The 25,124-nt window shown below is 36.9% G+C and overlaps 1 protein-coding gene across 17 annotated transcripts in view; it reads right to left on the bottom strand.

The window, feature by feature from the left end:
- Window positions 1-25,124, bottom strand: part of CEP83 (centrosomal protein 83) — a 154,947-nt gene that overhangs the window by 56,137 nt on the left and 73,686 nt on the right. For 11 of the 17 annotated variants that reach the window (XM_063646574.1, XM_063646575.1, XM_054442106.2 and 8 more), the window contains 4 exons: window positions 10,804-11,055; window positions 7,926-8,057; window positions 1,971-2,085; window positions 102-246 (listed from right to left, as the gene is read on the bottom strand). In XM_063646574.1, the coding sequence (XP_063502644.1) occupies window positions 102-246; window positions 1,971-2,085; window positions 7,926-8,057; window positions 10,804-11,055 (644 nt within the window). The remainder of the gene's footprint in view (window positions 1-101; window positions 247-1,970; window positions 2,086-7,925; window positions 8,058-10,803; window positions 11,056-25,124) is intronic. The other 6 variants (XM_063646576.1, XM_054442108.2, XM_054442109.2 and 3 more) reach the window with 1 other exon arrangement.

Here is a 25,124-nt window from a genome sequence, read left to right on the forward strand (position 1 = left end):
ATCATAATTATGTTACAAGAACTATAATAAAGATGATATGACAGCAAAATGTTTTCATTTGCAAGGATATTTAAGTCAAACTAAGGTAATTAAGTACTTACTTTTCATCTTGTAATACCACAAGTTTTTGATAACCTTCTTCTTTGGCAGCTTGTACTTTACGTATTAATTCACGATCCTTTTCTACTAAGAGCACTTTGTGGTGTTCAACAGCTGCTTTGAGAATTTCATTGTCTGACTGTAATCCTAGTGTTTTTTAAGGAGAAAAGTGTACTATATTCAATGTTATTAAGATGAAAAATCACATTTAACAGCAAGCATTCATAAGCTGGTAAGACAACTAAAATAATGTAGAAAGTCTCTACAAATATATATTCTCAACAATACTCACATCATTAATAAACACTCTTAAAATAAGAATGAAACAGGCTAAAACTCAGAGCAAATTTTCCTGTCACTGTTTATTTAGTGCATACACATATAAAAACTTTAATAAAAGGCTGTATACATTTACTCATTCGAACATTGAGAGTTGAGATCAACCTGGATGATAACCAGAGGTTTACTTACTTCACCTCTAAAGAGGTTCTGTGACCTAAGCCTCTAAGACAGCATCATAGACAAAGCTGGCCGATAGCAGAGTGAAATAAATCACAAAACCCTTCAAAACCTATTGATTCTAGCAGAATTGCTAGATCTCTAGCAGAAGTATAAATAACATGGACACTTTCAAGTTTGTACAATGAATTCAGAAATCTTTGTGATGAAATGGCAAATACTTTGCAGATGGAATAACTAAAGCAAATTCACATCTAACTCAACGTAAAAACAAAATGCAGCATTCTTTAAGTTCCTAAAAAAATTTACTCCCTAACTCTATGGAAATCAAGAGTCAACAAATAGAAATTAATAATTGGAAAAAATCATTCATAGCAGCCAGACACGGCGTTAGCACCTGTAGTCCCAGCTACTGAGGAGGCTTAGGCAGGAGGACCATTTGAGCCCAGGAGTTCAAGGCTAGCATGGGCAACAAGGTAAGACCCCATTTCAAAACATGAAAGGCATTCATCATAAACTCTGAAATGAGTTCAACTACAGATCAACTCAAGGATAGCTACAGGCCAAAGGTAAGCTTATTTAAATACTTCAAGTTAGAAACAACATAAATAATGAGGAAATCTGATGAGACGGATGTTCTAAGATTAAACTGGAACTTAAAAATAAGCCTACTCGGCCGGGCACAGTGGCTTATGCCTGTAATCCCAGTACTTTGGGAGGCCGAGGCAGGCGGATCACGAGGTCAGGAGATCAAGACCATCCTGGCTAACACAGTCAAACGCTGTCTCTACTTAAAAAAACAAAAAAATAGCCAGCCTGGTGGTGGGCGCCTGTAGTCTCAGCTATTTGGGAGGCTGAGACAGGAGAATGGCGTGAACCTGGGAGGCAGAGCTTCCAGTGAGCCGAGATCATGCCACTGCACTCCAGCCAGGGGGACAGAGCGAGACTCCGTCTCAAAAATAAAAAATAAATAAATAAGCCTACTCTGCACTAGGCTACAATGAACTGGCCTGGGGTCTACATAAAAAAAAATTTTTAATTGAAAAAAATTAAGCCTGGAACCCAATTATCTTTCTCACATTCTCTAGACTTAAAGTGTCCTGGGACTAATAACGACACCATAAATAGATTTAAAACTTATAAATCAGGAAGTATGGCATCCCAATTACAAAATTCATTTATGTATCCAATAACTATGATAAAAACATAAGACTGATTTTTTAAAGTTATTAAATCTTACAATGAACAAAACACTCAACATATAATAAACATTTCATATGTACTCCAAAATTAAAACTAAATTAAGTTGAAAATTTGGAAATAAAAATTCAGGTTCAACTATTTTAATAATTTGAGTTCACATCTGAAAATAAGCAGCAGCAGCAGCAGCAGGAAGGGAAATCACATATTACCATCCAGTTCACTTTGAATCTTATTCCTTTCTCTTTCTAGCTCACTCTTAGCTCTTGCTGTCTCCAGTTTGATGTCTGTTATTTCCAGTTTGTTTGAATGTTTAAGTTCTTTTACCTGTTGATAATTAAAAACTGAAATTACTATTGGTCATTTTCTTGCCATTCAATACTTACCCCAAAACATAAGTGGAAACAAGAAAACGCTTTGGTAGTAAAGTAGAGTCTAAGTATCTTCCAAAAGAAAGGAGTGTCAGTGCCTGCAACAGTACTTCAAATAAGGAGACATCAAGAAAACACTGTTCTTTCCTAACAGAAGAGAGGCATTTCTTTACGAATATCTGTGTATGGTCCTTTGGCTTAATCTTGCCTTAAAGACTTAATTACAAGTATCTAAAATCAAATACTCAATGATTGAAAAATCTGCAGGGAAAAAATCCTGAAACTTTTAAAATTTGTTAATATTTCTAAAAGACAGGGTCTCGCTATGTCATCCAGGCTGGAGTGCAGTGGCACAATCATAGCTCGCTTTAACTTCAAATTCCTGGGCTCAAGTGATCCTCTCTCCTCAGCATTCCAAGTAGCTGTCAGGACTACCGGTGCACACCACCAAACTCAGGTAATTTTTCAATTTTTTTGTAGTGATGGGGTCTTGCCATGTTGACCAGGCTGGTCTCACACTCCTGGCCTCAAGCAGTCCTCCTGCTTTGGCCTCCTAAAGTGCTAGGATTATAGTTGTAATCCACTGCACTTGGCCGGAAACCTTCCTTTTAAAAAGTGTCCACAGCTGGACACAGTAACTTGCACCTAAAATCCCAGCTACTCAAGAGGCTGTGGCAGAAGGAAGTGTTTGAGGCCTCGTGTTGGAGACTAGCCTGGGCAACATAGTGAGATCCTTTCTCTAAAAAAAAATTTAAAAATTAGCCAGACATGACATGCCCCTTAGTCCCAGCCACTGGGGAGACTGAGGTGAGAGGATCACTTGAGTCTAGGGGTTTGAGGCTGCAGTGCTATGATTGTGCCAATGTACTCCAGCCTGGGTGACAGAGTGAGATCTTATCTCTAAAAAAAATTAAAATTAAGAATAAAAAATGTGTTGGAGACAAAGAAGGTACTCTAGGTAGAAGGAACAGCATACAAAATGTTATTATATGTATAACATCACATGGTCTGCTCTTAAAACAAGCTATGTATTACATGTAGAGCACTGGAAGATGTGAAATCTGTGGAGGAATGGCAGGGAATAAACTTTATATACCATACAAAAGGGTTGTTTTTCAGGTTAGCTGTTGAAGGTGGCACAATTAACTAACGTGAGTCCGTTGGCTTAAGAAATTGAAGGTAAATAAATCAATTAAGAGGCAAGAAATGAATAAACGGAGGGGGGAAGGAAGAATCAATTGAATCTGGTGACAGTGTATGTGTATAGATTGTGTCTGTGTGTGCATGTGCACAAGTATTAGGTAGGGGATGGGGGCAGGAACAAGTATAAATCATATAAATTCATTTTTCATAGCCCTTCTCTTTGGTAAGGAGTTTCTAAAATTAGATATAGTCATATAATAAGGATTTAATCAATACAAACACAAAGGTTAGATTAACCCGTTTTCTGATATATTATCCAAATATATAAAAGTATGGAATCAGAGTAGGAAACTACAAATACATACAAGTCAAATATAGAAAATGTGAGATGGTAGAAACAGGAAAGTAAAAGACAATTTACTTAAGAGTCCAATAAAACCCCATAAATACTGGAGTTGGGAGTCAGACACAAATCAAAAAGAGCTCCTAGAGCCAAAGAGGGCAAGGATAAGAAATAGAAGTGTCTTACTGGAAGATACTCCATCAACAAAAGGTCCTGAAAATGTTTCAAGGAATAGTTTCATGCAAAATCCTCATCCAAAGGAAATAAACAGAAAAGTGAGTACTGCCTTATGTACTGGTAACTACAATAAGACATCCCTCCAAATTAACTCGTAGATTTTTAAATGACCGTACATAAAATGGCGACCTTGTGCTGACATCAGTTTTGCATTTTTATTTATTTATTTTTTGAGACAGAGTCTCGCTCTGTCGCCTAGGCTGGAGTACAGTGGCTTAATCTCAGCTTACTGCAACCTCCGTCTCCTGGGTTCAAGCAAATTCTCTGCCTCAGCCTCCTGAGTAGCTAGGATTACCAGGCATGCACCACCACACCTGGCTAAATTTTGTATTTTTAGCAGAGATGGGGTTTCACCATCTTGGCCAGGCTGGTCTTGAACTCCTGACCTCGTGATCCACCCGCCTCGGACTTCAAAAGTGCTGGGATTACAGGCGTTAAGCCACCACACCTGGCCTGTAGTTTTAATTTCCTTTTGGAAGTTATTTTCTATAAAAGTAAGTTTTATAAAATGATGTTTACATGAAAGCAGCTGATAATTTGTTTTAATACTTAAACTTTCTGTAGATTGGATTTTACTACATTATAATTTCATGGACAGATAGAATTTAAATTATAAATACTTTAAAATTTTGAAGAAATACAATTACAAAGAAAATCCAATCACTATGACAAATGTAATTATAACCTGCCATTATATACTAACTGTAAAAGGTTAAGAATGACACAGCATTTCATTAACAAACATACTATAGCTGCATGAGGTGGAAAATTAGAGCCATCTTATTTCATAGGAAGTTGATTCATCTCATGGTAACTTCAAGATCTACAAAAACTTATTTCTTATTCATTTCACCCTGAAATTTACTGAAATGAGAAGACATTTTTAACTAAACTATAATTATTGAAACTGAAAGAACACCGAATAGGAAGTCAAGCAACAAGTGAGGTCTGTCTTCAGGCCTACTTTTGCTGTTAAACCAGTGGTATATGCTCAAGCAATTTACCTGTCCTCTCTGCATTCAAATGTACTCATTTATGGATCTTAAGTTTTTCTTTATTGCCTTATTTCTATTATCCTAACATCACTGATGCATCACTTATACGAACACTGTTAATTTCCTAAAAATATACTAAAAGGAATTTTACTTAAAATAACGTATGAAAGTTTATTACCCAGTAATGACAAATAATAGCACTTTTCTATGAGTAATCTGAACCAAATTCCAAATGTTACAATAAAGTTTCTTTCTGCCCCTAGATCCTTGGTTCTTAATCTTCTTTGCGATCAAGTCCCAAATCCTAGGAAAATTAGGGATTTTTTTTTTAAATAAAATGCTCATGTTAAAATGTTGCATAAAATTTCAAGCAATTCATGGTCTCCTGAAGCTCCACTGGACCAAGTCACCCTGTTCTTCACAGAACGTCTGCCATATAGATTCTGGCCTTCATGTTGTGAATTTGCTTTATGTTTTTGACACAATGGAAGTATTCAGATATTACTAACAAAACTTTAATAAATGTCAAAACTGGCAATACTGGGCATTTTACAGGGGGTCAGTATCTGTTAAAGTACACATACTCACAGAAAGACACACAAGAGCACAGTATAAATAAGCAAGAAATGGAAATATAATTGACAATATGTATTACCTAAGAAGCTCTGGATACAGATTCCAAAGAGACGGTACTTAAATCTTGATCTTTTTCAAAGTTCTGAGATGTAATTACCCACTTAATTTAGGTAAATAAGGACAACTCTGTTGGGTGGCTTCCTTAAAACTACCTTTTATTGGCATTCTGAGAATGAAAAACCTTATGAGGGAACTAGAAGAATTTACCTCACTGAATGTGAAATCTCTTTAAGGTCATCATTTTCAGGCCATCTTTGGTAATACCTTTTAATCCAAGACACTGATACTCACACTGACATAACTTTGTTCTAAAATCTGACAAACATTTACGAATTTGAGTAACTTAGACAAACACACCCCGGGTGTTCCTTTGCACTGCAAACAACCATTTGCTAGAATTGCAAAATGTTGATGAAAACTTCAAGTTGCAAAGAAAACTGTGGCAGTCATGTTTGAAATATTATTTTAAAATTTACCCTTCCAATGGAATCTTTACATACAAGATTTCAAATGAAACTTGGTTTGTTTAAAGTTGAAGGATGGTATTTAATACTCCATTTATACGCAAAATAATGCAAGTGTGCCTTTAAAAAGACAGGCAACTCTTAGCCACATGTATTAATAAACAAGCACAGAGAAATAAATACTATACTAGATTGCTGTTCTTTCTTCAGCGGAGTAGGAGAAATCACCTATGCTCTAACTCTAAAAGGAAAGAGCAATAGGGAAGAGTATATATACAGAAAAAAATGAAGAAAAATCAGGGTCAGCACACAGGTGAGCTAGGGAGCTCAGGTAAAATGTACTGCATGAAAAGTATTATACTTGGTGACCCCCCAAGAGAGAAGCCACAGCAGAAGCCAGCACATCCCATGTCCTATTGCGACATCTGTGGTTCCAATTATTCCAGCAGTGTAGTCTGGCTACTCAGGTCAAGAACAATGTGCGGCAAATACTAGGTACTCAATATTATTTTACAAAATTGAAAATAATTTATACTGGAATTGGAAGAAAAGCATGGAAACTCCCTATATCCTGAATTTACTTGTGTTTTATATCTATTTTTTTTGTATACTCTATAGTTATAAGCGTTCAATGTGTATCTGTTGAATATAAAATCTACTTACAGTTAATCAGGAGGCAATCAAATTATTTCCTAGTAGTTCTTACACAGTCTTAGTAGACTGGAAGGGTTCTTACAGATATAAGGAAATTGGATCCTAATGATATTAGGTAACTTGCCTAAGGTTACACATAGTTACTGAGACAGTGAGATACAGACTAGTCAATGGACTAAAAATTCTGTATTCTTTATGTTACAATATTTTCTTATTTAAGGATATCATCAGTGTATAATCACTGCTATTATCATTTTCATCATCAGCTACATTTAATTTTTGCCACAACTCTATAAGGTAGGTATTAGTCCCATTTCATAGACAAAAGCACTTAAGTTTCAGAGAGACAGTGAACTGCCCAAGGTCACACAGCTTTTTTTAGTAACGGAAAAATCAGAATTTGAATCCAGTCTGTTAAGGAGAATATAAATGTAGATCATGCTGCTACTACTAATTTATTCATTGAAGAAATATTTATTGAGTACCTACTATGTGCCAGCACCATTCTAGAAGCTGGAAAAGCAGTAGTGATGAAAACAATGTCCCTGCTCTCTTGGAGCTTACATTGGGTTGAGGGGAAGGTGGTGGGAAAGAAAAGTAGAGACCAAAAAATAAAAACCAAATAACTATATCAGATAGTATTAAGAGCTATGAAGCAGGTAAGGAAGATAGAGAGAAAGACAGAGGAAGAAGGAAGATGCTGTTTTACAATGTGAAGACAAGGAAAGCCTCCCTGGTTAGGCAACATCTAGGGGGTGAGGAAGCAAGTTATGTGGATACATGAGGGAAGACTGAGCCAAGCTCAGACAAGTGCAGAAACCCTGAGCAAGAAGTGAGTTTGCTCAAAGAATGAGAAGGCCAAAGGGAGCAAAGTGAACAGGAGGAAAAATATATGGTCATGGCTGTGAAAAGACTGCAGGATCCAGATCATACAGAGCTCTGAATGGGTATAAAGCAGAAAGACCAGTTAGCAACCTAGCACAGAAATTGAGCCTAGAAAAATCATGGCTTGGACTAGAATAGTCAGAGTGGATGTGGTAAGAATTGATCAGATTCTGCATGTATTTGGAAGGTAGAATGAAAGGATTAAAAATATTTCAATACAGAGAACTAAACACAAAATTTGTCACTGTACAGTATCAAGCATTCTAAAGAATGAAATAGAGGCATAACATACTCTACTGATCAATGTATTTATTTCTTAGAAGGTAGAATGATAAAATAAAACATTTCAGTATAAAGAAATCAATTATTAAAAATAAAATTTATCATTATATAGTAACAAACATTCTAAAGAATGAAACAGAAACATAAAACAACTTACTTTACTGGACAATGTATTTATTTCTCGTTCAGCTTTATGCAATTTATTAATTAAAAAGGTATTTTGTTCACTGCTTGATTGTAGCTCTTTTTCCAAGCGTTCTGCCCGTAAATTAGCTGATTGTTTTTCAGCCTTTCATTCAAACAAAATATTTTAAAATTCATTCATTTTTCAAGTATTTCAAAATCAAATAAGCACTATTTAAAATACATTTATAATTATACAAAAATTATTCAAAACCTCAACATTAACATATATCAATGTAACAAAAATTTTCTCAAACTAATTGGTAGAATTCAAACGAAAGATAGTGTTCCAGGAAATATGCAACAAAGGTATCTAGACAAACAACATATGAATGACCATCAACAAAATAAAGTTTATATACTTCTCTCATGAGAGAAAGTACCTAAGGCATTCATTTGATGTCTATTTACTCTTAACACTGACTTATTTCAAACATTTTGGAAGTTTCCAGTCTACAACAGATAGGAAAAAGCGTATTAGAAAGTAGAAGACAGGGCTCATTGATAGTAACAACTAAAAATTGAAAATCTAAAATCAATGATTTTAAAAAAAGAAACAGGGAAAGATATGATTTCAAAATCCTCAGCTGATCTGCAGACATTTTAAGTATGAGCAAAGAGGCTCTTGATCTCATGACACAATTAAGATTGTTAATGAAGTCTGTAGGTTGTCAAAAAAGTTTCTGTATGGTAATATCAATAGTACTCTTTCATGAGGGGAGGGGAACTAAAATCTTTTTTAAAAAAACATGTCTATTCAACAAAATATATATATTTATACACACACACACACACATATATATATATATATATATTTTTTTTTTTTGAGACAAGGTCTTGCTCTGTCTCCCAGGCTGCAGTGCAATGGCACGATCTTGGCTCACCACAACCTCCGCCTCCCGAGCTCAAACAATTCTCCTGCCTCAGCCTCCTGAGTAGCTAGGACTTCAGGTGCACACCATGGCGCCTGGCTAATTTTTGTACTTTTTGTAGAGACAGGGTTTCACCCGTGTTGTTCAGGCTCATCTCAAACTCCTGAGCTCAGGTGATCCAGCTACCTCAGCCTCCCAAAGTGCTGGGATTACAGGCGTAAGCGACTACACCCGACCTCAACATAATTAAAATGAAAACATTTTGGCATTTAAAGGATAAATTTCAGTTTTATAACATCTCATTTCATACATATAGATGCTCTTCGACTTATGATGGGGTTACATCCTGATAAACCCATCACAAATTGAAAATATCTAAGTCCATACTTAGACTAGCCTAACTTAAGCATCCTCAAAACACATGCATTAGCCTACAGTTGGAAAAAATCATTTGGCAACACAGTACTCTGTAAAGAGGTTATTTACCCTCATGATCACATGACTGACTGGGAACTGTGGCTCAGTGCAGCTACCCAGCATTAAGAGTATCACACCACATATCAGTAACCCAGAAAAAGATCAAAATTCAAAGTACATAAATGCATATATGGCTTTCACACTATCGTGTAGTCAAAAAATCATAAGTCAAACCACCTTAAGTTGGGGAACATCTACCTTAAATACGATAAGGACTATATTCGACAAACAATTAAGGAAAAAAACTATTTTCTTCATATATGAAATAATACTCTCTGGGCACAATGATAGCCAAGAAAGTTAAAGAAGAAAGAAATGCTTGCTGCCATATGCTTATTTTCATTTCATCTGACAAATGATAAAATTAAATATAGGCTCTTCTGAAAATGTCACAAATAAATCTTTTGTCATCATTCAACTTGCCCTGAAAATAATCACTCTAAAGGACCTCAATGGAAAGTTTCACATCAGGACTGTATGCTATATTCAACTGCAATGATCTCACTTATTCTGTCACTGTGTCAAATACATTAAGGATGGAAGGATGGCAACATAATCTCACAATGAACTGCTTCATGTTTAAGGCACAATGATACTGACAACTTTTAATTCAGAAAACCAGTAAATACTGACAGATCGTCATGTAACAAAATAAAAAAGTAACTTCTACTCTTCAAAACGTACCAATGTACTCCTGTACCACTGGCTGGGGAAAAAAAATCACCATCTTGGATTTGGATATTGATTTTAACTACAAATAAACGCCCGCTAATGTCCCCCCCACCCAAATCATTTTATAACTATTCCAAAGGAAAAAGAAACACTTTGAACTGTACAAAATAAATAAAAACAATTAAACAGGTATGTTTGCTACAAGTTAGGGACTAAGAACTAAGAAGAATAAGTGTATCTGAATAAAATGGAAACCAAGAATTTTCATAAGGCAATACCCGTAGGAGTACCAGTCAGGTCTGCCAACACTTATCTTTCTCTAATGAACCCAGGGAAATAATTCTGTAAAGGCATGTATACCTTTACAGTTAGATTTTACTACTCTGGCAAGAAGCTGTCATAAGATACATCAGTGTGGTATTTCTGTTCAAACAGGATTTGTGACTTTAAGACCTCAAATCCCAGTGTAAGGAATGTACTATCTTGAAAGAAATTATTCTTTCTGGTTTGAGATGACTTTACTCTCAGAAACTCAAATACATATATTTTTATTTTGCATATTCTATTATGTGGCATTTTAAGAGTTAAGACACTTCAGATAGGTGACTTGATTCCCAAAGAATAAATATCCCTTTGTAAATGTGGTAGCATACGTATTGCTTATGAATCAATAGCTTTCTTCTTTACTAAAAGAATAAATACTCTTGGGATTACACAAATGCATCAGCATTAGCTTGGAGAGCATATATTTATGCTCTAAAAATCAAAGGCTTGTCAACTGCACTTTAAAAAAGTATGCCATACTCTACTGGGAAGTAATTAGAATCGTACCTCCAGGGATCTGACTGTAGCCTGCATCTCAGCCAACTGCCGCACCTGTATTCTTTGGGCATTTTCCACCTGAGCCTCAGAATTCTCCTTTTCAGCCTTTAATTCCACTACTTCAGCCTCTAAACCTTTTAATTTTTGACACAAATAGACTTTTTCTCGAGCAAGTTGTTCCACTCGTTTGCTGTCTTTTGTGAGATCAACATTAAGCAGCTGGTTACGTAGTTCTTCTTTATCTTCCTCCAGTCTTGCAATCTAATAATAATTTTAAAGAAAGCATACAAGGTTAAATTATTAAATTTTCAGTCATGAACATGCTTTACAAGTCAGTAAAATTAAAAAATGCACAAAATCAAAGCTCAGGTGCTGAAACAAAGTATAAAGGAAAAAATTTTAAGTATCACTATCTTTTTGTTCTTAGTGGGACTCAAATGTGAGGTCAAGGACTGTGTCCTGTTTTCCCTGTACCTCGACGTGGTGTCTAGAACAGGGCTTAATCAGTTGCTGACTAAAATTTAAAATTATAATACTATAAAAATAAGTATTAAAAATACATCAGGTATTTTAAAATTCGTCATAACATTATAGGGGTTCATGACCAAAACTCTGACTACTCCTAAGCTTTTCCTCACATGACTGTAATTCTTGAGCTAGTCTATACTAATAAAATTATCTATGTCAGGGCAACTTAATTCACACAAAAACTGCCTGTCTGTGTACATAAAAGCAAATGTGATTGATGAGAGTTTTTAAATGATAGCTGAGAGTTTATTAAAGTCCTAATTGTAATGACGGCCTAGATCTTAGTTCTTAGATTCAAGGAAGAATTGAAAAATCATTACTCCAGGGCAAGTGTTAAAGTCACTGGGGAACTTGCAGAGCAGAGACACCAGTGGTCTTGTCATTCATGCCAATTATCACTGCTGGACTTCGTGGGCCTCCAAATCAGTGGGTTTCAAACTGTTTCCTAACCTCTGAGGTATTTCAGAAGCTCCTCACCTCTGGAGACCCGGGGCAAGCAATCAGGGTCTAGAACTCATTCTTTCCCTTTCCTGATCTCCCCAACTATCTATCCCCTGCCACCACCCCCACCAAATCTCTGGCATTAACCATAAGCTTCTATTTTTAGTCTCTTTTGGGGTTTCTTCAAATGATTCAACTTAAGTAAATGATTCAGCTGGGTTTTTTGTTTTTTAAGAAGAAGTTGAAAACCACTGCTCAAAACAGGACAAGAGGTTGTTTGTAGCCAGGATGAACATCAAAGGCTCACTGTAAGCCCCCCCGCCTCACAAAAAAACAAAACAAAACAAAAAAAAACCTAAAGAAATGCTCCAAAACCTAGGCAAAAGTGGTCCAAGAAACAACTGTTTGATCACAGCACTACCAACGAATCTAAAAAGTTCAAGACCTCCACCCCAGGGCAGGATGTGTTCTCCACACCTGTAAAATGGGAAACTGAATTAGATGCACTCTAACGACCTTTTTAGTTTTAACACATGGTGATTCCAGTTTGTTTTTGGACATGCTGAATTTAAATGCCGATGAGAAATATAGGTAGAGCTATCCAGCAGGCAAATATTATTTTCCAGAGAATAAAATTTATCCTTGAAGGCAGCTGTGGCATTTAGAGTTAAGCCCTCAAAAGCCCAGCTAATTAGTGTTTCTCTCCTATTTTTCCTCCCGCGCTTTACAAATAACTATTACTTCCTGGTTTGGTCCCGGATTACCTTTTTATCCACTGTATTCTGTCATATAAATTCGGTTTAAATGAAGAACATGGGCTAGCTGATCTTTAAGATACTGTTTACCTTTTACATGAGGTAACTTGATATGGTTTTAATGTGCTATATTAGAGGTGTGATGGCTCATCTAAGGTCAGGAGTCAATGTGTAACTCAAGTTCAGACAATGGTGCCATTTACTGAGTACTTACTATGGATCAAATACTGAGCTAAGTGCTCTACATGTAAAATCGACATTAACAATAATTTTTCTTGTAGTCCCCATTTTACACATGGGGTCACACAGTTCACAATGTTCTTGACCTGCATACTTCCTATATTATTGCTTTCTTTCCACGTTTTGGGAGGCATCTGTGTGACAGCCGAAGTGATAGTTGAAGCTATGAGACTGGATGACAGCTAGCTGATGACTGAGAATTAGATTCCATGTTTATAACTCCTAAACCACACGTATCAAATCATTCTTACAAAACTGCCATCTAATTTTGCTATTCATTTATTTATTCAGGCAACAAATATTTACTGAGTACTTACTAAGTACCCAACACTGTTTTAGGTAGTAAGGATACAACCCAGTAGATAAGCAAACACAAAACCTCTGCTGATGCAGAGCTTATTACATTCAATCACTGCCATAACACCACTTGTGTCCCAGACATTTGGCACAGATCTTGGATACAGCCTCAGCTCTTTCCTTTTCTGCCATTCTCAATCAGACTCACATGTCATCTTCCTTGATGTCCTCAATTTCTTGTGCTCTCAATCTTTCCTCTAAATTTCCAAAGGGCTTTGTTTAAATTTCTCTTTTATAAACTTTATTTAAATCTGCCTGTATTGCAGTTACCACTACATTTACTCTATTCTATTCTAAATATAAACTTACTTGACAGATAAAACAATGTGTTAACTAATATTACTTTTTAAAAAGTTATTGAAGTAAAGGAAACTAAACAGAAACAATAGGGACTAGGAATAGTGACTGATTTCCTTTTCAAAAAATGATAGCACTTCAATTCCCCAAGGCACACGAGAGGGAAAGGTAGTGTTACCTAATTACTCCATCCTTCTTTGTTTTTATTACCTTTACGATATAACATAGGGATATGGGTAAGAGAAAAGGCTCTAGAATCAAACTGCCTAGGTTTCTTTTTTCTTTTGGTATTTTAAAGATATTGCTTTACTGTCTTCTGGCTTGTATTACTTGTAAAAATAAGTCTGTTGTCATTATTTTTTCCTCTGTATAAGATGTCTTTTCTTTCTTCAGTTACTTCTTTTAAAATTAAACTTTTTCAGATAATGGTAGGTTCACAAGGAATTATTATCAGGATTAATATAGAGGGATCCTGTATATCCTTTAACCAAGATTCCTCTATTGGTAACATTCCTCTTCCATTTTTGGGGAAGACATTATGTAGAATTGGTACTAATTCTTCTTTAAACACCTGGTAAAATTCTCTAGTTAACTATTCATTTTGGGAGTTTTAAAATTACAGATTCAATTTCCCTAACAGTAATAGGTCTATACAAACTGCCAATTTCACATTAAATGAGTTGTGGTAGTTTGTGCCTTTTAAGAAACTGATCCATTTCACCTGCATTGTCAAATTTATTAGAGTAGAGTTGTTCAAAGGATTATCTTACTTCCCTTCTAATGTCTGCAAGGTCATGAGTGACACTCTTTCATTCCTGAGATAGGTAAAATTTGTATCTTCCATCTTTTTTGTTAGTCTTGCTAAAAGTTGGTCAATTTTATTGTCTTTTCAAAGAACCAGCTCTTTGTTTCACTGATTTTCTCTATTATTTTTGTTTTCAATTTCTGCTATGTTTATTATTTCCCTCCTTCTGCTTGCTTTACTTTTGATTCTCTTTTTCTAGGTTCTTGAGGTGGGAGCTTACATTACTGACTTGTTCCCTCATTTCTAACACATGTATTTAGTGCTATAAATTTTTCTTGGCACTGCTTTAGCTGTGTCCTAACATTTTTGATATGCTGCATTTTCATTTTCATCCAATGTATTTTTTGAAATGTAATCTCATTGAAATGTTTTTCTTTGAAATTTCCACCTTGACCCATAAATTTTTTTTAAGTATGTCATTTCATTTCCAAGTGTTTGAAGATTTCCCTGTTATTTTCTGTTATTAATTTCTAGTTTGATTCTATTGTGGTCAGAAAACTCATTCCTTATGATTTCAAGTTGTATAAGTTTGTTGAGGCTTATTTTATAGCCCAGGATATGGTCTATCTTGTGTATGTTCAGTAAGCACTTATATACATTCAGTGAATACTTCAAAAGAATATGTCTGGGTGTTCTCCTTGGGTGGCATGTTTGATAAATGTTATTTAGGTTCTGATGGTTGATGGTGTTATTGCGTTCTTATTTATCCTTGCTGGTTTTTAATTGTTCTATCACTTGTTGAGAGAGGGGTATGAAGTCACCAACTATAATTATAGATTTGTCTATTTCACCTTTTAGTTCTATCAATTTTTGCTTCAAACATTTTGCACCTCTGGTGCACATATAGTATTCCTGTGTCTTCTTGCTGGGTTGACCTCTTTTGTCATTATATAATCTCTTTCTATATAAATCTGGTATTTTCCTTTGCCCTGAAGTCTGCTCTATCTGATATTAATACTGATGCTCCTGCTTTTAATTAATGATTCCATGATATATCTTTGTATATCCTTTTATTTACAAACTGCCTATACTGTTATACTTGGAGTTTCTTATAGACATCATACAGTTACCCCTTGACTTATGATGCAATTACATCCCAATAAACTCATGAAAAGTGAAAAATGCAGTTTATGCCGGCAACACAGCATATGGACCCTGACTTATGATGGTTCAAGTTACAATTTTTCAACTTTACAATGGTATAAAGTGACATGCATTTAGTAGAAACCATATGTCATAAGGAGCACCCTGACTTACAATGGAGTTACATCCCAATAAACCCATTGTTAAGTTGAAAAATCATTCAACTTCAACCATTGTAATCTGGGGACTGTCAGTAGTTAGGTCATTTTAAAAAATCTACACTGTAAATATCTGTATTTTAATTCATGTATTCAGACCATTTACATTTATTATGATTGATATGTTAAGTCACTTTTGTTATTATATTTATGTAACTTATCATGGTCTACTGAATTCATTTTGTCAGTTTGAGTGATATGTAGAAACTTCACCTCCTTTTATATCCCTTTGCCCTTGCTCATTTATAATATAATTACCTAAAATATTTTCTCTATACATTTAGAACCACATCAGAGTTAAAATTTTTCCTTCAACCACCAAACAAAATTTAGAAAATTCATGAGGTAAAAGGAAGTCTATTACATATACCCACAGTTCTGTTTACCATGTACATTTATCCTTCCTAATACTTTGAGATTCCTTCTTTTTACTGTTTTCTTCCTGTTTAGACAAACTTCTCTTTTGGATAGGTCTACTGGCAAAAAGTTCTCTTCATTTTCCTTCATTTGAGAATGTCTTGATTTCCCCTACATTCCTGAAGGATATTTTTGCTGGATATAGAATTATGAGTTGACAGTCCTTATTTTTCAGCACTTGATAATGTGCTACTTCCTTCTGGCCTCTATGATTTCTGATGAGAAATGAGCTAGTTTTCTAATTGTTTTCCCCAATGGGTAAGATATAATTTCTTGGGCTGCTTTCAAGATTTTCCTATAGTTTTTTAAAACCTGACTATGGTATCTCTTGCTATGAATGTGTTCAGCTTCTTGAAGCTACATGTTTGTGCCTTTACCAAACTTGGAAAGTTTTCAGTCATTATTTCTTCCATTACCTTTTCACCCTGCCCTCTTTTCTCCTTTCAAGGACAGAAATCTTAGATCTTTTGTTATAGTCCTACAGGATACTGAGAATCTCTGTTTATTTGCTTTTTAAATCTATTTTCTCTAGTCTGTTCAGATTGGGTAATTTCTAACGTTCTACCTTTAAGTTCAGTAATTTTTTCCTCTATCCCTTCCATTCTGCAGTTGAGCCTGGCAACTCAGGCTTTCTTAGTCACTCTATTTTTCATTTCTAAAATTTCCAATTTTCTTCTCTTTATTCTGTTTCTTTGCTAAGTCTTTTGCTTTTTTTGTTTGTTTGTTTCAACCACGTTTGTAATTGCTCATTGAATCATTCTTACCATGGCTGCTTTGAAATGTCTGTCAAATAATTCTAACACCTCTGCATCTCAGTGTTGGCATCTATTAGTGTGTTTTACATTCAGTTTCAGACCTTCCTAGTTCGTGGTGTGACAAGCAATTTTCAACGGAAACTTGGACATTTGGGGAATTAAGTTATGAGACTCCAGATCTTAAACAAAGTTTGTATTAGCTGGCTTTTTGTGATATTGCTATGGTAGGGGATGGGTGGTGTTACCACCTCATTACTACCATGAGGAGGTAGTAGTCCCGATTTTCCACTCTACTTCTGTTGATACCCGAGGTGGGAGGGCTCCTCATGATACCCATGCTGAACAGGGGTGGGAGTTCTGGTTCCCCATTAGGCCTCAACTGACAACCTCCCTGGATGGGAAGCATAGGAGTAATTTATTATTGCTCCTCATGTTACCTCTACTGATACCACAGGGCCAGATGTGGCCTCCATTGACAACACACAGCTGGGTAGTGGTTAAAGTCCTGACCCTGTACTAGGCCTCCTCTGACATGACCCAAGCAGGATGAGGGCAGGGTACCTCATTACTGCCAGTTGAGAGTGGATGTCCAAGCTCCTCATACTGTCTCTAGTGACACCAGAGGATGGGAGCCCTTCTTATTACCCAGGTGAAGATGTCTTTGTCTGGTTTTGGTATTAGGATAATGCTGGCCTTGTAGAATGAGTTAGGAGGCATTTCCTCTGATTCTGTCTTCTGGAAGAGACTATAGAGAATTAACATAAATTCTCCCTTAAATGTCTGATAGAGTTCACCAATGAACCCACCTGGGCTGCCCAGTCATTTCTGATTGGACGTCAGACATTGTGAATTTAATGTTTTTTTCAGAGCTGGGTTCTTTGTTTTCCTTTACTTATTTCTGAATCTTCATTCTGGAATGCAGCTAAGATACAGTAATGAGCCACATAATGAAGTTTCAGTCAACAACAGTCCACATATATGACAGGGGTCCCATGAGTATAATATTGTATTTTTACTGTTTAAACCTTTTCTATGTTTAGATGTTTAGGTACACAAATATTAACCATTATGTTACAATGCCTACAGTATTCAGTACAGTGATATGCTGTACAGGTTTGTAGCCTAGGAGTAATAGGCTGTACCATATAGGCTAGGTATGTAGTATACTGTGCCATCTAGGTGGATATATGTATAGTCCATGATGTTTGCACATGACAAAATCGCCTAATGACACATTTCTCAGAACATATCCCTGTCATTAAGCAACACGTTAGTGTACTTAGAAACAGTCTGATCTTTTCAAATCTTACTTTTATTCTTGTTAACCAGAACCAGAATAGCCTTTAGTCTATGGCTAATTTAGCCCTGCTACTGAGGCAAAATCCTTCCGAGATTTCTACTCAAAGTACTATGCATTAGAGTATCTTTCCACTCCGTCTAACGGAAAAATAAATTTTCTCAGTCCCATGTGAACTCTAGAGACTGTCCCACCTAAATAATTTTCTTTCTCTGGCCTTGTGTAGTTTCGTCCACACACGCGCTAATCAATACTGCAAAGTTACCCTCTGCAGAACTCTGGAGCTCTCCAATACTCTGCTTTTCAAATTCTAGTTTCCTTGGCCTCTCAAATTCTGAACTCCAACTCCTCAGCTCAAAGATCATGTAGCTCAATTTAGGTTTTTTATCTCTGCACGGTGGCCTGGAAACTCTCTCCAGAACTTAAGATGGGGCAATCATAGAGCTCTTATCATTTGTTTTCCTTCCCTCAGATCTGCCCTGTGCTGCCTATTTTCCAATGTCTGAAAACCGTGGTTTCCTATATTTTGTCCCAGTTTTCAGTAAACACCTTAAAGTAAATTCCATTCCTATTCCATCCTAGCCAGAAGCAGAAATCCCCAGACTACCTAGATTTGAATCCTGACCATATACTAGTTGTGTGACCTTGGGCCAGTCTCTCAGTGTTTTTATCTTCTCATTTATAAAATGAAGATGATTATCTAACTCCTAGCATTGTTGAGATGATTTTTTTAAAATATATATAAAGATACTGGTACAAAAACAGACATATAGCCAAATGGAACAGAATACAGTAACCAGAAACAAAGCTGCATATCTACAACAATCTGATGCTCAACAAAGTTGACAAAAACAAACAATGGGGAAAGGACTCCCTATTTAATAATTGGTGTTGGGAAAACTGGCTAGCCATATGCAAAGGAATGAAACTGGATCTCTACTTTTAACCACACCCAAAAGATAACTCAAAATAAATTAGGAAATACCATTCTGGACATTAGCCTTGGAAAAAAATTTATGACTAAATTTATGACCCTCTAAAGCAAGGGTCCCCAAACCCTAGGCCATGGACCATTACCAGTCCATGGCCTGTCAGGAATGGGGCCACACGGCAGGAAGTGAGCAGCAGGTGAGCAACCATTACTGCCTGAGCTCTACCTCCTGTCAGATCAGTGGCATTAGATTCTCATAGTGGTGTGAACCCTGTTGCAAATTGCATATCCGAGGGATCTAGGTTGCATGCTCCTTATGAGAATTTAATGCCCTAATGCCTGATGATCTAAGGTGGAACAATTTCATCTGGAAACCATTCCTCCCAGAGCCTTGGTTCATGGAGTAATTGTCTTCCACGAAACCAGTCCCCAGTGTCAAATGCCACCAGGGACTTTGGGGACCACTGCTCTAAAGCAATTGCAACAAAGACAAAAATTGATAACTGGGACCTAATTAAACTAATGAGCTTTTGTTTGGCAAAACAAACTATCAACAGAGTAAACAGACAACCCACAGAATGGGAGAAAATACCTGCAAACTATGCATCTGACAAAGTTCTAATATCTAGAATCTATAAGGAACTTACGTAACTCAACAAGGAAAAAACAACCCCATAATAAAGTGGGCAAAGTACATAAACAGACACTTCTCAAAAGAAGACATATAAGCAGCCAACAAACATGAAAAAAAATGCTCAACATCACTAATCATCAGAGAAATGCAAATTAAAAAACACAATGAGATACCATCTCACACCAGTCAGAATAGCTATTATTAAAAGGAAAAAAAAAAAATAACAGATGCTAGCAAGGCTGCAGAAAAAAGGGAACATTATACACTATTGATGGCAATATAAATTAGTTCAGCCACTGTGGAAAACAGTCTGGAGATTTCTCAAATAACTAAAAATAGAACTACCATTCCAGCAATCCCATTACTGGGTATATACTGAAAGGAGAGTAAATCCTTCTATTAAATAGACACACACACTCATATGTTCATCACAGCACTATTCACAATAGCAAAAACATGGAATCAACCTAGGTTCCCATCAATGGTGAATTGGATAAAGAAAACGTGGTACATATACACACGGAATACTATGCAGCCATAAAAATGAATGAAATCGTGTTCTTTGCAGCAACACAGATACAGCTGGAGACTATCATCCAAAGCAAATTAACAAAGGAACAGAAAACCAAATACCAATACCACATGTTCTCACTTATAAGTGGGAGCTAAACACTAACTACATATGGACATAAAGATGGGAACAATAGAACTGGGGACTACCAGAGAGGGGAGAGGATGAGGGGGAAAGAGCTCAAAAACTTCCTATTAGGTACTATGCTCAGTATCTAGGTGACGGAATCTTTATTACCCCAAAGTTCTGCCTCAGCATCATGCAATATACCTGTGTAACAAATCTACACATGTAGCCCCTGAATCTAAAATAAAACTTGAAATTATTTTTTAAAAAAAGTTAAGTAGAATAAAGTATTGTAAGTAGTGAAAAAAGAAAATAATTTGGAAACTTTTTTACACTGACTTTAATTTGTGCTTTTGATGAAAATACATTTCACTTTTTACATTTTGAATACAATTGCATTTTAATTCTACATGTTATTATTAATGGAAAACAAACATGTAAAAAGCTTCTTTATAAGAGTATAGTGATTTTGCTAAATTGAAAAAAAATGTGGCGGGGTGCAGTGGTTCATGCCTGTAATCCCAGTACTTTGGGAGGCTGAGGTAGGTAGATCACTTGAGGTCAGGAGTTCAAGATCAGCCTAGACCACATGACGAAACCCCCACCTCTACTAAAAATACAAAAATTAGCTGGGTGTGGTGATGCACACCTATACTCCCAGTTATTAAGGAGGCTGAGGCAGGAGAATTGCTTAAACCCAGGAGGCAGAGGTTGCAGTGAGCCAAGATCACGCCACTGCACTCCAGCCTTGGGAACAGAGTAAGACTTTGTCTTAAAAAAGAAAGAAAGAAAATGCCATGAAATAAATATGTAATAATCTTTAAACTATATATAAAGTGTTTCACTCAATAAATTAAAGGTAAATGGGTCTCCTGTCTCTATTTCTTTCTTTCACTTCTTCAACTTCTGTAAATTCTGATTTACAAATCTGAAATCAACTTAAAAGTATCTGTATATTTATTATGTTAATTGGTACCATGATAATAACTGTTAGGTATGAATGATACTAATACCATTAATTAAGTATCTACTATGTGTCAGGCATTATGGTAAGTATTTTGCACATGAAGTTTCAAGTTCCCAGATCTTAGTTTTTAAATTGTTACATTAACTTTTTATATTACTTAAGAAAACAATAGGAGAAGGGTGGTCCAAGATGGCCAACTAGGAACAGCTCCGGTCTGCAGCTCCCAGTGTGACGGATGCAGAAGATGGGTGATTTCTGCATTTCCAACTGAGGTACCTGGTTCATCTCACTGGGACTGGTTGGACAGTGAGTGCAGCCCACAGAGGGTGAGCTGAAGCAGGGCGGGGCATCACCTCACCTGGGAAGTGCAAGGGGTCGGGATATTTCCCTTTCCTAGCCAAGGGAAGCTGTGACAGACTACCTGGAAAAACAGGACACTCCCGCCCAAATATTGTGTTTTCCCAAGGTCTTAGCAACCAGCAAACAAGGAGATTCTCTCCCATGCCTGGCTCGGTGGGTCCCACGCCCACGGAGCCTTGCTCACTGCTAGCACAGCAGTCTGAGATCGAACTGCAAGGCGGCACCCTGGCAGGGGGAGGGGTGTTCCCCATTGCTGAGGCTTGAGTAGGTAAACAAAACGGCCAGGAGGCTCGAACTGGGCAGAGCCCACCGCAGCTCAACAAGACCTACTGCCTCTAGACACCACCTCTGTGCGCAGGGCACAGCTGAACAAAAGGCAGCAGACAACTTCCGCAAACTTAAACATCCCTGTCTGACAGCTCTGAAGAGAGCAGTGGTTCTCCCAGCATGGCGTTTGAGCTCTGAGAACGGACAGACTGCCTCCTCAAGTGGGTCCCTGGCACCCATGTAGCGTTACTGGGAGACATCTCTCAGGAGGGGCCGACAGACACCTCATATAGGCAGCTGACCCTCTGGGACGAAGCCTCCAGAGGAAGGATCAGGCAACAGCATTTGCTGTTCTGCAATATTTGCTGTTCTCTAGCCTCTGCTGGTGATACCCAGGCAAACAGGGTCTGGAGTGGAACTCCCGCAAACTCCAACAGACCTGCAGCTGAGGGAACTGACTGTTAGGAGGAAAACTAACAAACAGAAAGAAATAGCAGCAACATCAACAAAAAGGTCATCTACACCAAAACCCCATCTTTAGGTCAACAACATCAAAGACCAAAGGCAGATAAAACCAAAAAGATGGGGAGAAACCAGAGCAGAAAAGCTGAAAACTCTAAAAATCAAAGTGCCTCTTCTCCTCCAAAGGATGGCAGCTCCTCACCAGCAATGGAATAAAGCTGGACAGTGAATGACTCTGACAAGTTGACAAAAGTAGGCTTCAGAAGGTCAGTAATAACAAACTTCTCCAAGCTAAAGGAGGATGTTCAAACCCATCATAAGGAAGCTAAGAACCTTGAAAAAAGATTAGATGAATGGCTAACTAGAATAAACAGTGTAGAGAAGACTTTAAATGACCTGATGGAGTGCAAACCATGGCACAAGAACTTCACCATGGCACAAGAAGCTTCAATAGCTGATTTGATCAAGTGGAAGAAAGGGTATCAGTGACTGAAGATCAAATTAATGAAATGAAGCAGGAAAACAAGGTTAGAGAAAAAAGAGTAAAAAGAAACGAACAAAGCCTCCAAGAAATATGGGACTATGTGAAAAGACCAAATCTACGTCTGATTGGTGTATCTGAAAGTGACAGGGAGAATGGAACCAAGCAGGAAAACACTCTTCAGGATATTATCCAGAAGGACTTGCCCAACTTAGGAAGGCAGGCCAACATTCAAATTCAGGAAATACAGAGAATGCCACAAAGATACTCCTCGAGAACAGCAACTCCAAGACACATAATTGTCAGATGCACCAAGGCTGAAATGAAGGAAAAAGTGTTAAGGGCAGCCAGAGAGAAAGGTCGAGTCACCCACAAAGGGAAGCCCATCAGACTAACAGCGGATCTCTCAGCAGAAACCCTACAAGCCAGAAGAGAGTGGGGGCCAATATTCAACATTCTTAAAGAAAAGATTTTTCAATCCAGAATTTCATATCCAGCCAAACTAAGCTTCATAAATGAAGGAGAAATAAAATCCTTTACAGACAAGCAAATGCTGAGAGATTTTTGTCACCACCAGGCCTGCCTTACAAGAGCTCCTGAAGGAAGCACTAAACATGGAAAGAAACAATCGGTATCAGCCACTGCAAAAACAGGCCAAATTGTAAAGACCATCGATGCTATGAAGACACTGCATCAATTAACGGGCAAAATAACCAGCGAACATCGTGATGACAGGATCAAATTCACACATAACAATATTAACCTTAACTGTAAATGAGCTAAATGCACCAATTAAAAGACATAGACTGGCAAATTGGATAAAGAGTCAAGACCCATCAGTGTGCTGTATTCAGGAGACCCATCTCACGTGCAAAGACGCACATAGGCTCAAAATAAAGAGAAAGAGGAAGATCTACCAAGCAAAGGTAGATCAAGCAAAAAAAAAAAGCAGGGGTTGCAATCCTAGTCTCTGATAAAACAAACATTAAAACAAAGATCAAAAGAGACAAAGAAGGCCATGGTAAATGGATCAATGGTAAAGGGATCAATTCAACAAGAAGACCTAACTAACCTAAATACATATGCACCCAATATAGGAGCACCCAGATTCATAAAGTAAGTCCTTAGAGACCTACAAAGAGACTTAGACTCCCACACAATAATAATGGGAGACTTTAACACTTCACTGTCAATATTAGACAGATCAACAAGACAGAAGGTTAACAAGGATATACAGGACTTGAACTCAGCTCTGCAACAAGCAGACCTAATAGACATCTACAGAACTCTCCACCCCACATCAACAGAATATACATTCTTCTCAGCACCACATTGCACTTATTCTAAAATTGACCACATAATTGAACTAAAGCACTCCTCAGTAAATGCAAAAGAACAGAAATCACGACAAAGTGTCTCTCAGACCACAGTGCAATAAAATTAGACCTCATGATTAACAAACTCACTCAAAACCACACAAGTACATGGAAACTGAACAACTTGCTCCTGAATGACTACTGGGTAAATAACAAAATGAAGGTAGAAATAAAGATGTTCTTTGAAACCAATGAGAAGAAAGACACAATGTACCAGAATCTCTGGGACACATTTACAGCAGTGTGTAGAGGGAAATTTATAGCACTAAATGCCCACAAGAGAAAGCAGGAAAGATCTAAAATTGACATCCTAACATCACAATTAAAAGAACTAGAGAAGCAAGAGCAAACACATTCAAAAGCTAGCAGAAGGCAAGAAATAACAACGATCAGAGCAGAACTGAAAGAGATAGAGACACAAAGAACCCTTCAAAATCAATGAATCCAGGAGCTGGTTATTTGAAAAGATCAACAAAATTGATAAACTGCTACCAAGACTAATAAAGAATAAAATAGATACAATAAAAAATGATAAAGGGGACATCACCACCGATCCCACAAACGTACAAACTACCATCAGAGAATACTATAGACAGCTCTATGCAAATGAACTGCAAAATCTAGGAGAAATGGATAAATTCCTGGACAAACACACCCTCCCAAGACTAAACCAGGAAGAAGTTGAATCTCTGAATAGACCAGTAACAGGTTCTGAAATTGAGGCAATAATTAATAGCCTACCAACCAAAAAAAGTCCAGGACCAGATGGATTCACAGCTGAGTTCTACCAGAGGTACAAAGAGGAACTGGTACCATTCCTTCTGAAACTATTTCAATCAATAGAAAAAGAGGGAATCCTCCCTAACTCATTTTACGAGGCCAGCATCATCCTGATACCAAAGCCTGGCAGAGACACAACAAAAAAGAGAATTTTAGACCAATATCCCTGATGAACATTGATGCAAAAATCCTCAATAAAATACTGGCAAACCGAATCCAGCAGCACATCAAAAAGCTTATCC

This window comes from Pongo pygmaeus, chromosome 10, assembly GCF_028885625.2.
Source record: "Pongo pygmaeus isolate AG05252 chromosome 10, NHGRI_mPonPyg2-v2.0_pri, whole genome shotgun sequence".
Lineage (NCBI taxonomy): Eukaryota > Metazoa > Chordata > Mammalia > Primates > Hominidae > Pongo > Pongo pygmaeus.